This window comes from Trachurus japonicus, chromosome 20, assembly GCF_045865225.1.
Source record: "Trachurus japonicus isolate A0001 chromosome 20, Traja_1.0".
Lineage (NCBI taxonomy): Eukaryota > Metazoa > Chordata > Actinopteri > Carangiformes > Carangidae > Trachurus > Trachurus japonicus.
This window is the reverse complement of record NC_140926.1, coordinates 17,122,401-17,135,530: the sequence shown is the minus strand read 5'-3', so window position 1 is coordinate 17,135,530 and position 13,130 is coordinate 17,122,401. Positions and strand designations below refer to the sequence as shown.

At 43.1% G+C, this 13,130-nt stretch overlaps 1 protein-coding gene across 2 annotated transcripts in view; it reads right to left on the bottom strand.

Moving 5' to 3' along the window:
- Nucleotides 1-13,130, bottom strand: part of pou6f2 (POU class 6 homeobox 2) — a 72,988-nt gene that overhangs the window by 39,421 nt on the left and 20,437 nt on the right. For both annotated transcript variants that reach the window (XM_085763258.1, XM_085763259.1), the window contains 2 exons: nucleotides 12,269-12,366; nucleotides 6,841-7,060 (listed from right to left, as the gene is read on the bottom strand). In XM_085763258.1, coding sequence (XP_085619384.1) covers nucleotides 6,841-7,060; nucleotides 12,269-12,366 — 318 coding nt within the window. The remainder of the gene's footprint in view (nucleotides 1-6,840; nucleotides 7,061-12,268; nucleotides 12,367-13,130) is intronic.

Below are 13,130 nucleotides of genomic sequence, written 5' to 3'. Positions count from 1 at the left end.
ACTTTGTCATTGTGAATTACGGCAGTGTAATGCAGGAAACGGGCTCATGTGTGTGTATGTGGGGATGAAAATATGTGCAAAACGAAGAGAAGCCCACTCTTTCCTCTCCAGCCTCGGTTTCCTTATGATCTGCGAGTATCAGATGGCTCTCACCAAACATGTCATCCTGTACCGATGCCACAGGATCCATCTATGATGTGTCTGCAGTTAGTCCAGAAATAGCACCCGCGGGACCTACACACTCCTCAGGCCTCCTGCGGGACCTTTTAAGCTGCACTGATACTGATAAAAGCCCCCACAAATCTGGCCCCCAGATACCTCGGCCATTAATTAAGGTAATTAGGCCCTGGTCAGCAATTAGTAACCACAGATAGCTTTTAGCAGTGGCTAAGACCCCCCTCCGCTGGTGAGGGGTTTGGTTCCATACCATCTGCTGACAAATGTCACCGTGGACTCTTTGGTTTCACACACTGGGAACTGGAGAAGTGTGTTTAAAAATGACCTCTGTGTGATCCAGGCTGGCTCCCAGACTCCAGCAGCCTCTCTGCTGCTGCTGCTGCTGCAGGATCGCTTTGTTTGTTCTTCTCACTTCTTTAGTTCTTTTCTCATTCGACATGGAAAAGCTGGCTCTATGAAAATCCATACATGTTGTGCACCGCCAGAGTGGGAATAGGAAACGTTCACTGCACAGGGTATCGATCAAAATTAGTACATCTGTGCTGAGTGTAAGTAGTATTGATTAGAGTGTAATGCTAAATTGATTTGCTTGTATTATTAAGTCTGTGATAGAACTATAGTGATAATGTGTTAGTTTACATTATGATCTTATATAAAGTCTTATTAAAATTGAGGATAAATCAAAGTAATGCTGTATATACAGTTGTTTTAAGCATGTTTTTTTTTTTTTTTTCAACACAGCCAATTAAAGTTTGTGTGATATGTGAAAACACTGACAAAAAACACACATTCATAAACAAATGTGTCATTTAAAACTCAGCAGTCAGTGTGTTACATCCTGTGGTGAAGGTGTGTGATATAAGCCATGCTGACGAGAACACACTGATTAAAATGGGCTGAATACACACATTCAACCTTACAGGACAGATCATGCAATAAGTCACATAACCTGGGAATAGGAAATAAAGGATGCAGCTGTGCTACTTTACACAATTCCACATTTGAAGCAATTGGTGATAACACCATTTTCATTCCAGTTCAGTCCCATAAAATTACCATTAACATTACAACTCATGCAGAACACAGATAAATGTAAAATGTCACCCAGTTCTGCCAGGCGGGAATTCCAGTTCCACAAGATTACCATCTCTGTCTGCTCTCTCCCACTGCACCTTGTCTAATATTTCATTTACAACATTTCATAAGTTCATTTTCCCCTCACTGACCATGTAAATCACAAATCAATTTTCATTTAAAATGCTTGACTACAGATTGTTGCTGAAAGCTTCTGAATTGCACCTCAGCAATATGGCAGACCTTTAGCAAATCTTTCGGAAACAGTCTGGCTAGAAAAGGGAGGAAAAAGTGAGATGTAATTTCTGCAAAACAACTTCGGGGCCAAGTGGTCAAGGCATTTACTGGCAGCATTTTACAAGTGTTGAAATACCATGAAAACAATACAATATGTTATTATGTATTGTTATTTATATCACACTCAGTACTCCCTCATTTACTGAGACCTCAGACTTGTGATCGACTGGTCTGTTGAAAGGGAGCGATGGGCTGACTGTGATGATGAAAAGATGAACATTATGAAATGAACATAATTCATGGGGATACTAAATCAATATCTTAAATACTGAATATTTAACAAGGGTGTCAGCGTGCAGACGATTTGAGAAAAGGTTCAGATATTGAGGTTTAATTAAAAATATCCACAATATTGTAATATAATTTTTTTTTTTTAATGATAAACTGTTAATTTGGTTGAATTGACACAATAATATGCATGTCTCACATTTAGAAACTTAATTACACCAGGCAGAGGGCAATCGCTTGAAGCTCAGGAGGTGAGAGAATCAAAAACAGCTGGATTAAAAAGGAATAATTTTGCACATTTCTAATTATTAAGCTAATTTTAAAAACTGTCATGTTAGAACTCAAACAGCTAATTCAGAAAACCATGCTCTTCTAATACACTTCTACTACAAAAAACCCATTTAAATAAATGTATTACACTCCCTGCATACACAGTGCAGACAGACACAGTGTGTAATGTGGAGGGACTGTCTTGTAGACTCTGTGTTTATGGCAGGAGGTTTGCAAAAAGCCTCCCTCAGTGTTTACCACTGAGGGCAGATGTCAGGGTTTGCTGTGGAGGAGCAGACACAGCCACATCTGATTAACAATATTATTGTCCTCCTCCACACCGCCATAAAGACTCACAACCCCCCCACCCCCCCACTTTTCCTTCTTTTCTTTCTATTTCAGGCTCTGGCAGCATGCTGTCCTGTGGCATGGCTGAGCCAGAGTGACACTGCCACCATCCACAGTAACAAAACATGAGTCAAGAGCCAGCAGGTTAAGACAAACAGCACGACTCTTCCTTACCAGGCACAGATAATGAAAATATCTTGGGATACATATATTTATAAAAAAAAGAAATATATATATATATATACTTATTTTCAGATGCACTGTGAATCATTTGTACTCTTATTTTTGTGCAATTATGGAATATATGTAACTTGAATTCAGAACAAATCATTAGCATGTCTGCAACAAGTGAAACACCAGGGGGTAAAATTTACTCACATCTCAGCTTCAAAAAAGACATCAGAGTCTAAATCATGAGTCTCAAGGGAGTGTGTCTGTGTGTTCATGTGTGCATGTACAGAAAACCTGCGCATCTGCCTGGCTGTAAATTTGTGTGTTTGATTCTCAGCCTCTCATCGCTCCTCTGTACATTTTGATTGGTGATTTTTTCCCTCTTTCCGTCGCCAAACTGTCACAGAGGCAGTAACCCCGCACGTTTCCAAGCTGCTTATTGAAGACAAACAATAAACTACTGGCAGATATCAATGGCAGAGATGAGAACCCGGGTGCCATATCTGCTGGGACTGCCTGGCGAACCTGCCTCTGCCTGCGCTTCATCTCCAGCAGCACCTCTCACTCTCAATTATTTGGCTGCTGTCACAACAAATCAATCAAATTACCGCTCCAGGACTGTGTGCAGCTGCTCCTATTGCACCGCTAGTTGCATTAGCTTTGAAATGTATGAGGTCTACATTTTATCACTGTTATTTATTTAATGCGGCTCTCTCCCTTGCGAGTCATCTTACAACCACGGCAAAGTTAAATCATTAAAGGACGACGTGGAATACATACTGCTTGAGAACACTTCAAATTAAACAGCGATAAGGGAGAAAGGACGGGGTTGGCCTCTATTGTGTTAAGATGGCAGATGTTGATTTGAGGAAATATGGACTTCTTGCACTGGGTCCCATTAATGCACTCCTCTGCTGGCTGGATGTGCAAACAAACAATAGCTTATCTCTTCCCTTTTTCCAGGATGATTTGACAAATACACACATGAGGAAAAAAAGAGGTCCACAATGAGCAACTAGTGCGGCTATAACAAGCCCAAAAAGGATGTTTGAAGTTCCCCGGCTCCGATAATGTAATGGGTAAAGGGACACAGAGGCATTCCCACAGCAGACAGGGGTTAAGTCAGTGGCCCAGCCCGGTGAGCTAACCTCTTAAAGGAGCAGCAGTCAGCTGAGGCAGAAGAGATGCACTCTGACATGTCTAACTAGTGTGGAAACATTTGGCTCTTCCCCCAGGAGCCCACCCTTTGGTGGTGTAATGAGCAGAGTGATTTCCCTAATTTGTATCATGCCAACACCCACAACCTGCAAACGACACTGCCGAGCATTTTCATCAAAACGGCAGACGTGCCTTTGATTGGCACTGACACCGGGTCTCATTACTGCAGGTGAGTGGGATGCCGACCTTTATCAGGGAAGCCTGAGTGCTGTTTTGTGTTTTCTCGCGGACGAGTACAGAGGAACAATGCTCTCACCTCACCATTAGAACTCGGCTCTCTGATGTGATGCGCTGCCTGGCTTTCTGCTGAGAGCAAATAAGATGGGATATGCTTATTAATATGAAAGAGCTCCAGCAAACTAGCTTCTTGCATTACCTTTGAGTGAGTCATGGAGAAGAGGAGTAGACAGATGAGACTTTGTTCTGCTTCCTCCCATTGAGCATTACATGTACAGTGCTTTGATACAACTACTTTTACAAGTATGGTAATCACGCTTTGCTTGTGATACAATCATGTGAAATGAAAACCTATTAAAATGCAGCGGCGTGGAGTTGGCGCCCTATCTAACAACTAAAATCGGTAGATGTTTCGTCTGCATCCGTCGTGCATGCTTGTGTTTAAAAATGTGAAAATCATATATGATTTTTTTTATTCATATGAGCTGTCATATTTACAGACCTCTAGCATGACCCAACCTAGTTTTTGCCTCTGTGAAGTCAGCTAGAATTGTGTGCACTCTGTCACAAAAGATAACTTTCTCCCTTCTTTAGTTTCATTGGGAATTTGTTTTTACTGCATGTTTGCAGGCATAAATCATTCTGACAAATAACCAGTTACACTGGTGCCTGTGTTTACTGAGTCTGCCACAAGATGCTGCTCAGTTTTATTTAAGCAACCGCTCCAACTTTATAGCACAACCCCATTACAGTGATAGTTATTCATCACAGTCTGAGAGAGCTGCCCTCCTAAAGCTCACAGCGGTCCAGCCGCTTCCCTTCTGTCAACATTCATTCTTACAGCCAGCTCTGATTAACACCATCAAAACCATCCAAATTCTGTTACCCCTGCTTGTTCGGGTGTTGTCTTCTTGTTGAATGTCCCTGAGCAAGGCTCCTTGTAAAATGTAACTAAATAACTAAGCATAAGTCATAAATACACCTAAAATACCCACATCTGACCTAATCTAATACTGTATTGAAAGGGTAAAGTCTGAATATTGTCAGACTACCAGCATACCGGCTCTCATGTTAAGTACACAATTCCTCCACCCACAACTGCCCATTCCCCAAGACAAACAGCCTTATTAGTTGGTCATTAGCCGCCTCATTACATTTAAATACAGCCATTGGCTGGGCTCCTCCTGGAGTCTCATTACTGTGCCTCACAGTTGTCTTGTGTCTGATCTGACGCTAATTAGCTAGCAGCGTGAGTGCTGTAAAGCACACTTGCTCCTGAGGTCGTGAAATGAGCCGACTGCTCCCCGGCGACAGCGTGGCGCTGTATTATATGTGTGATTAATCAGGCCTGGGGACCCAGAGGGGCTGGGAGGAGAAGCGACAGGCAAGCGGGGGCAGAGGCCAGAGTTGCAGTTGTCTGACAGAGGTGCTGTGCCAGCAGGCCTCATTCAGAGGAGCTGTGATGAACTCAGACAGGGGAGAGTGGAGGAGCGCCGTATGGCCAGAGGGGCCCGGACACAGTCAAGACATTTAGCTTCACTCGTGACTTGTGTCACTTTCTCTCCATGGAGGTCCCTTCAATGCATCCCCTTCAGATAAGACGATGTGCGAACAGGCAGTCTGTCAGTCCACACGCTTAAAAAAAGATCTGCCACAGAGGCATTTCTCCGCAACAGTTTTTTTTTTCACTATCTCTCATGGATGGGGAGGGTTATCAGGACATTGGACTCCAGACTATGTGTTGGTTTGTTTGGCCGTGGACAATAAGGATGACTGAGAGGTGTTTGTTTTGGCATTCTGACACCCTGACAATGTGTTTGTCGATCAGTTCATCAGATCACTGAAGCCTCTGGGTTGTCCCTCATGCACCAGGAGGAAGATCTGTTGAAGTGTGAGTCAGACAGGCCTGCTGGGCCCATTATCGTCCACTAGTGACGGATACATTGAAGGGCTCGCTGGATAGATGTGGGTTTATTAAAAGCTCTGCCCACAGCGATGGCTGCTGTTATTTATGCATGTTTGTGTCCATTAGGCTTCTACCTCCACATTTCCTCACTCAGGGCATCTGTCCATCCATTTCCCCACATGAAGGGAGCCTTCCCTGCACTTTGTGCTGCACTGGCATTATTGTAATCTCCATCCTAAAAACACACTGCTTTACATGTAGCCTGGCATCTTTTTACATTAGTGCGGCTCTCTCATCCAAGATTTATGACCGACTGTTTCCCCATCCATCCCTCAATCTAATGGTATAAAAGAGACAATGTTTTAAACATTAAAATGAAAACCATTTACAACTATGATCAAAAGAGAACACTTGGGCATTAAAGTTTTAAAGGCAAGGATAAGTACAGCCATGTGGATGGACAGATGAGGTGGAAAAGAGATAAAAAAGTAAAGTACAGTGCACTCATATGCACAGAAAAGAGGCATAAAGTGCTTTTGCTCTGCACTGCAAAACGTTGACCTGTAATTAATATGGTTGTTCCTCTGGGCAAGTTGAGGATGGCAGCTTTTTGGGATACAAACCCCTGAAGGATTCTTACCTGCTCAAAAGCTTTGTAAAGCATTTTTATTAAAGAGAAAACAAAATAGTGTTCCATGCCATCCACTGGAAGCATAAGCAACTGTCATTGGCAGCAATATTTGTTGTGTTTATCTCTAATAGTTTCCTGATAAATAAGGTGTTCATGTTCTACAAATCATCATGCAGAACACAGAATAATACTGAACTGACCATGCAACAATGGACTTACCTATCAGCTTCATAATGTAGCTGAGTTATTTTCTGTTTTTCCTTCTGGGTTATCATTGTTGACCTTGTATTGTAACACTAATGAGTTTTTTTTTCTCTCTCATCTGTTTGCCACATTTCCTTACCTTGCAGGTTCTGGAGGGGGAGTGTCATGATGCCCCCTGCAGCAGCAGCAGCCACCAGGCTCTGGATGTTGGCTGTAGGCAGGGAGAGGACCAGGCCCTGCTGTCCGCCCAGGTGCCCGCCCGCGTTGAAGGGGATGAGGATGGGCTGGTTCATGCCTGGCGCCGTCCCAGACATCACGCCGCCTACTGCGTTGGCCAGCTGCTGCGCCACCAGGAGAGACTACAGGACACACACACGAAAACACACATGCAGAGACACATACACAGCTTTATTGAAGGTAGTTTTTAGTTAGTTATTTTTCACAAGGCAGGTAAAACAAAGTCTTTATACTGTAGGACTTTGTCTTACCTGTATGTATTTTTATTATGTGATCATTGTTGACTTGTTTTGTCTTATGTAAGTCTTGCTGGCTAGCGTCTGTTTTCTTTTTATGTAAGTGAGACCAAAGATGAATTTCCTGCCTTGGCGGGACAATAATGTTTTTATATTCTATTCAATTCTATTCATATGAGTGCTAATTTTGGAGAAGAACCATGTACTTAAAAATAATGCAATACAAGTCTGTATTATCACAACAGCATTGATGCTAGATAACCCACTACTGTGAAACCAACACTCCCTGTACATGTAGAATTAGATGATGTGGTTAAGACATTATTGAAATAAGTATCAAATAAAATAATATAACTAGCTAAGTCTATTCCACTATTAAATTATTACATGAAACTGACTCTTAATATGTGAAATATTATCTTGTAGTCTGTCTGGTCCTGCTTTCAGTGCGCTGCAGAACTCTTGTGTAATACAGAATAAATAGGGTTAACTGATGAATGCGCGCACAATTTTCCTACCCTGGGGTTTTTAATTAAGACATGGAAAGCAGTAAAGGAGATGTCATCAACTTGACTTCATGACCAGTGATTGTGTTTTGATGAATGCAGTTGTTTTGCAGCTGAACTCTGCGCTAAGCTGTGACGCAGACTGACAGTCAAAACATACTGCCGTTGGTACTTAGAGAGATCAAATCCAATTTTTCTGTAAGAGCTGAGAACTTTTCTTTCACAGAGATGCAGAGTGATTTATGTTTCATCCCATTGAACAAATTCCTGGTAACACGGCAATGTGCCTGAAATGCACAGTATTCAAAAAAAAGAAAGAAAAAGAAAGTGGCACCGTGTTACTCTTTTGATGAGGGATATAACACATCACTCTCATCTCTTCATGTATCCATTCATTCATATTAGTTAAAGTGGAATCGGTGCAGTCATACCCATAGAGGAAAAGATATGTTATCAGAAGTATCGCTCTGAGATATTTTGCACAGTAGAAGATCTCTTCAAATGCATTTTCCGAGGAAGTGGGTTTGGAAATACACCAACACATTTTTCATCGAGAGCTTTGAGCCAGAAGTGGGAAGGTTTGTACCACGGCTGAAATCTCCATGAATACACAGGGAACGACATGTTAAATTTCATTCATTCTCATAAAACCTTTTCTTTTTTTTCGAATTATGTCAGCATTGGAGCATGTCAGACCGAATTTGCACAGGGGCTACGAGACGGGAGATGCTGAAGATGCTGCAAAAAAATCCGACAGAGTTCCTCTTTAAACATCGAATTGAATTGTTTGGAGTAAAACTAATAAAACGACGTTGTCAGCTTGTGTTGTGTCCGCGGCAAAGCAGCCTTTAGACGTTGCTAGGTGAGCCTGGCTGCGCTGTGTTGACTCCTGCACTGTGACTTAAGTTCACAAGCCTTTAACTCCAATTGTCAGCTATCTGCTTCTGTTTTGCATGGTGTGTCTGCAGCACTGTGCAGGATGCAGAGCGGGCTGACTGGTGCGAAGAGCCCAGCGCACGGCCGAGCCCGGTGCTCCTAGGTGACAGGCGTGTCACTGTGATAACCCTGCATGGTGCGGAACGCCTGCGCCCACTCCGACACACATGCGATCACAGTTTAGGGAGGTACGAGGTCACGTGAGTTTAAAGGGGGGGGGGTGAAATATCTGCACTGAAAGACAAACAAATACCTGTTTGTTTTTTCTAAGCTGTTAAAAGAATAATAAAAAAACACAGCAGTGAGAGGTGATTGTTGCTGGCAGGGGTAACTACACACACTGTATAGGATTCCTCTTTCTCAACATTTGCTTTGATACACAACAACAGTGCATAACCAATGACAATATCTGATGCTTCTGAGAGCATTCAAAATGACATTTGCCATTAACTTTAAAAAATGAATTAATAAGTCGTGGGGGCGCTCAAAGAATCCTCAAAGGACAATAACAAAGGCGACGCGTTTGTTAGCTGCAAGTGACATATGTTTAATCTCGTGTTTTAAACTAAATTTAATCTTGAATCGAAGCAGCATATAATCAAAGACACTCTTTGAACATTTCATCTCTGAGCCAAACAAAATGAGATTGCCAAGCTTGACAGCAAAGGCAGCCTCACATAGAAGGGAATAACATTAAAAGACAATTCTACAATTATCAGATGTAGCCCTGATTTATTTATCATTACAGGCAGCTTTGGAGAAGCACGCAGCTGTTAGGCACATAGGCAGCTGCCGAGAGAAAGCACTTTGGAGATATTTTTTTTCGTAAAGCCTGCAAGAGTTCTCGGTCTTTAGGCTGTTTGTTGTGCCAGTTTAAGACTGATTTCTATCTCCATTTGAGGTGAGAACACTGTACGTGCACATATCAAAATCAGAGATAAGAATAAATTTAGCGTGAACATAATTAGCGCAACTCTGCAGCCACACAACAAGAAGAATCTCCCAGCATCGCTCATCTAGATTTACAAGCAGTTCCCCTTTCTGCCTTTTTTTTTTGCCTGATACTCTCACTCCTCTTCTCCATAGGTGCTGCTGGAAAGCTGCTGTACAGTGCTTGGCAGGCCTGACAGCTGAGTGTTGAGAAGTGGTCTCCTAGGGGCCACACTGACGCACAGAGCTGGGTGTGTGTTGGGCTCTGGATGTGGAAGCAGCCCCACTCAGGACTGGATGTGGAACCCAGCCTCTCTGCCCATCAGGGGAGAATAGGCCCTTCTATCTGCTTGGCAGCTCTGGCACTGAGAAATTGCCCATAATCACCCAGATAGCAGACTTTTGTCATCCTAACTGCGAGTGGGAAACAGAAGGAAGGTGGATTCATGTTGGGTAAACTACCATTGGATAATGGTTGTTCGAACAATATCCGGCTCTGGAGCGAGAATCTATCAAAACATATTGATCCTGGAACAGGAGAATTGGGTATGGCATGCGGAGCGCCTTTGTTTCTGAAAAGTGTTAGCTTCACAGAGACTGTACTGACAGCATTAATATATTAGATGGTGACTGTTGAGAGCCGCCTGCTGAGGCTCAGAGTCTAACTGTTGCCTGCTCGAGATGCTTTCTCCCCTTTGTGTTTATTTCTTATCTATTACCAAAACAGCGGCTTTTACCAGCAAGGGTATGTGTAATCAGAAAAGTGCTTTTAATTAAGCTCATTCTTTATCTCCACTTGCAGCAGATTGACTTTTTTTCCACCAGGGGATTTCTCACCCCTGCAAACCTACCCGGCAAAGCTGAACGGCTTTTCTCCTCTCATGTTTCCTCTTTTGTTTATCCTGATGAGGATTGACTGTCATTGAGTAACACTGTGAGCAGAGAGAATGGCCTTATTAAAGCGGGTGGAGGAAACCTGACTCTGTGTGTGTGTGTTGAGCGGTGACATTGAGCAACACTAATGAGATAGATGTTCATTAAACACCGGCGAGCCACCAGGCCAATAAATCCAATCAGATAGGACAATGCCTGATTGAGCTATTAACAGGGCTGCAGGCTCGGCCTCTCTGCTCCCCTGCTTGTTTTGACAAGGCCTGTATTGTCAGCTCATTAGTGCCACAACTCAATTACATCTGAAGATGATGTGTGATGACAAATAACATTACAATTTCACATTTTCTGTTGGGAATGATTCCTGGTGTGGCAGCCAGTGAAGGTGTTTCGTGTTACATTTCACTCAGTGTGTTTGAATGCACTGGAATGATTTGACCAGGAGTGGGGTAACACTGTAAGCTGATTATTGAAACTGTCATGTAAACACCTGAATCTTTCTGTCATTACAGCTTTGATCAGAGTGAACACAGTGAGACCAACAAGGCTGAGTAAGTAGTAAAGTCTTTTGCATTAATCCTGGTGTACATAACTTAGTCTGTCTCCCTTCGGGCATCTTTATTCTCCACACGTGCAACAATGATCAAGTGAAAACAGAGCAGCGTGGCTAGCGAAGGCAGGAAAATAAACATTTTCAGGCCTGCAGGCAGGACACATGGGGCTGTTGGAATAGTTCAAACTAGGGGCAGATGATCTGATGATTTTATACTGTGATCAGTCTTGAAGACGTACACGATCTGTCTTTGAAGCGACTCATAGAGCTCGTGGCATTTTACCATTGTGCCAACGGTGCTTGGTCAACTCTAAGATGTGGATCCAAGCCACCTTCACAAACAAACAGAGGGAACGGCTGTGTGCTGATTGGCTGAAGCACATCACGTGTCTCTGTCGCAGTCTCTCTACCATGTGTGACGTGTTGGGAAAACAGTTGAGTGTGAGTTAGCAGCCTGAGGAGCTGGTGCCAGAGAAAGAGGCCTTGGTGTCAGTAGCGTGGCAGAGGTTCAAGTTATCAGTGAGCACGGCTGGTCATTGGTCGAGAAAATATGGCAAATCTATAGAACCACTTTAAAAGAACGCATCCAAGTGAACATGCAGGTCGTTGAGTATGACCTCACTCTTCTGTATCTCACAAGGCCCAGAATTATATACAGTTAATGACTGACAATAAAAATAGCTATATGGAAAGGGGAGACTGAGGACAATCTGGGATTTGAAAGTTACAAACAGATACATCTACAATCTGGATAATGATCTGCCACCCTGAGTTTGAATGATGAAAATGCACCAGGGAAAACTTGTAGCAACCAATGAATTCCTGAAAAGTCTCCTTAAAATACCCTTTGACTGGAAAAACAGAGACACAAAAAGACAAAGTGTGTCAAATGTGAAAAATGTGAATGTGTTGGTCATAGGATTAGTGTCAGCAAAAGGAATGTAACGTCTCAACCTCTAAAGTCTTAAAATACTTTTTTCTGCCACAGTTAAAACAGTTTTAGTTATTTCACCTTTGGGATCTCAATGTTTCTTTTCATCCCCCTTTTCTCTCCTCTCTGGTTCTACATGCAACACCAATGGTTTTGCGATATTAGAATCTAATTGTTACTTACTTAGTCAGCATGAATATTTTAAGTTATGGAGGAATAGCTCTGTTTTTGCAAATCCTGAAAACGAGCTGTTATAAGTGCAGAGGCAAATCAGGGAATGAGAAGGAACTTGCGTTATCAGCGACTAAGTGCTTGGTTAAGTTTCAATGTCAGATCCTCTCACTCACCTGTGGTCCCATCGGGTATCCTGGGTGAGACTGGCCCAGCTGACTCTGCTCCGAGGGACTGCTGCTGGCGTCAGACTGGACTGAACCGTCCCGAACTCCTGAGGAGAAAACAAAGATCCCACCTTAGACCAACACGGTAAACATAAGTTGATATAAGTCCATTTACATACAACACGGACCACGCTGCTGTGAGCAACTGAGGAGGGCAGCTGGGAAAGGAGGGTGAATTTGTATTTAAGTGTTTTATCAATAACCGCTGAAGAACTGTATAAATTACCAACCAGTGGAGAGGCTCATTGATGGGAGATGATGCATACTGGCGGGTCCCCGATGGCCTAGATTACTGCTGAGAGATAGAGCTCCACCACAAACGCTGTGGCCATATTATTCAGCCATTTACATCACTGAGTATCACTCATCTAACCCCCCCTCCCTCCTGTTCTGAGCCTGCAGCTACTAGACACAATTAGACCTGTTTGCTATGAGGGCAGAGTGGAGCAGAGCAGACAGGGACATGATAATAAGCTTGCTGATGGCTTCGGGGAGAATAAAGGACACCGACGATTGGATATCATAGCAATCCCTATCTCACAGGATCTCTCCGCGGCGCACCAAGTGCAGCGCGCTCTGAAAGGTCTGAGGGGCCGCCGTGACCCTCACCCTCTGACCCCGCTGATATCAAGATCACACAGTGTCTCACTGGTGACACAAAGGCTCGTGGAGTGCAAAGATGAGGAAATCTTGCGGAAAGGAATTGTCAGAAAAATGAAAGGACGCTTGGATGTCTTTCACTAAAAGCGACTGCCCAGAAGAAAGATACCACCTGACAAAAAAAAAAAAGACTTCATTAATTACTTTAGAT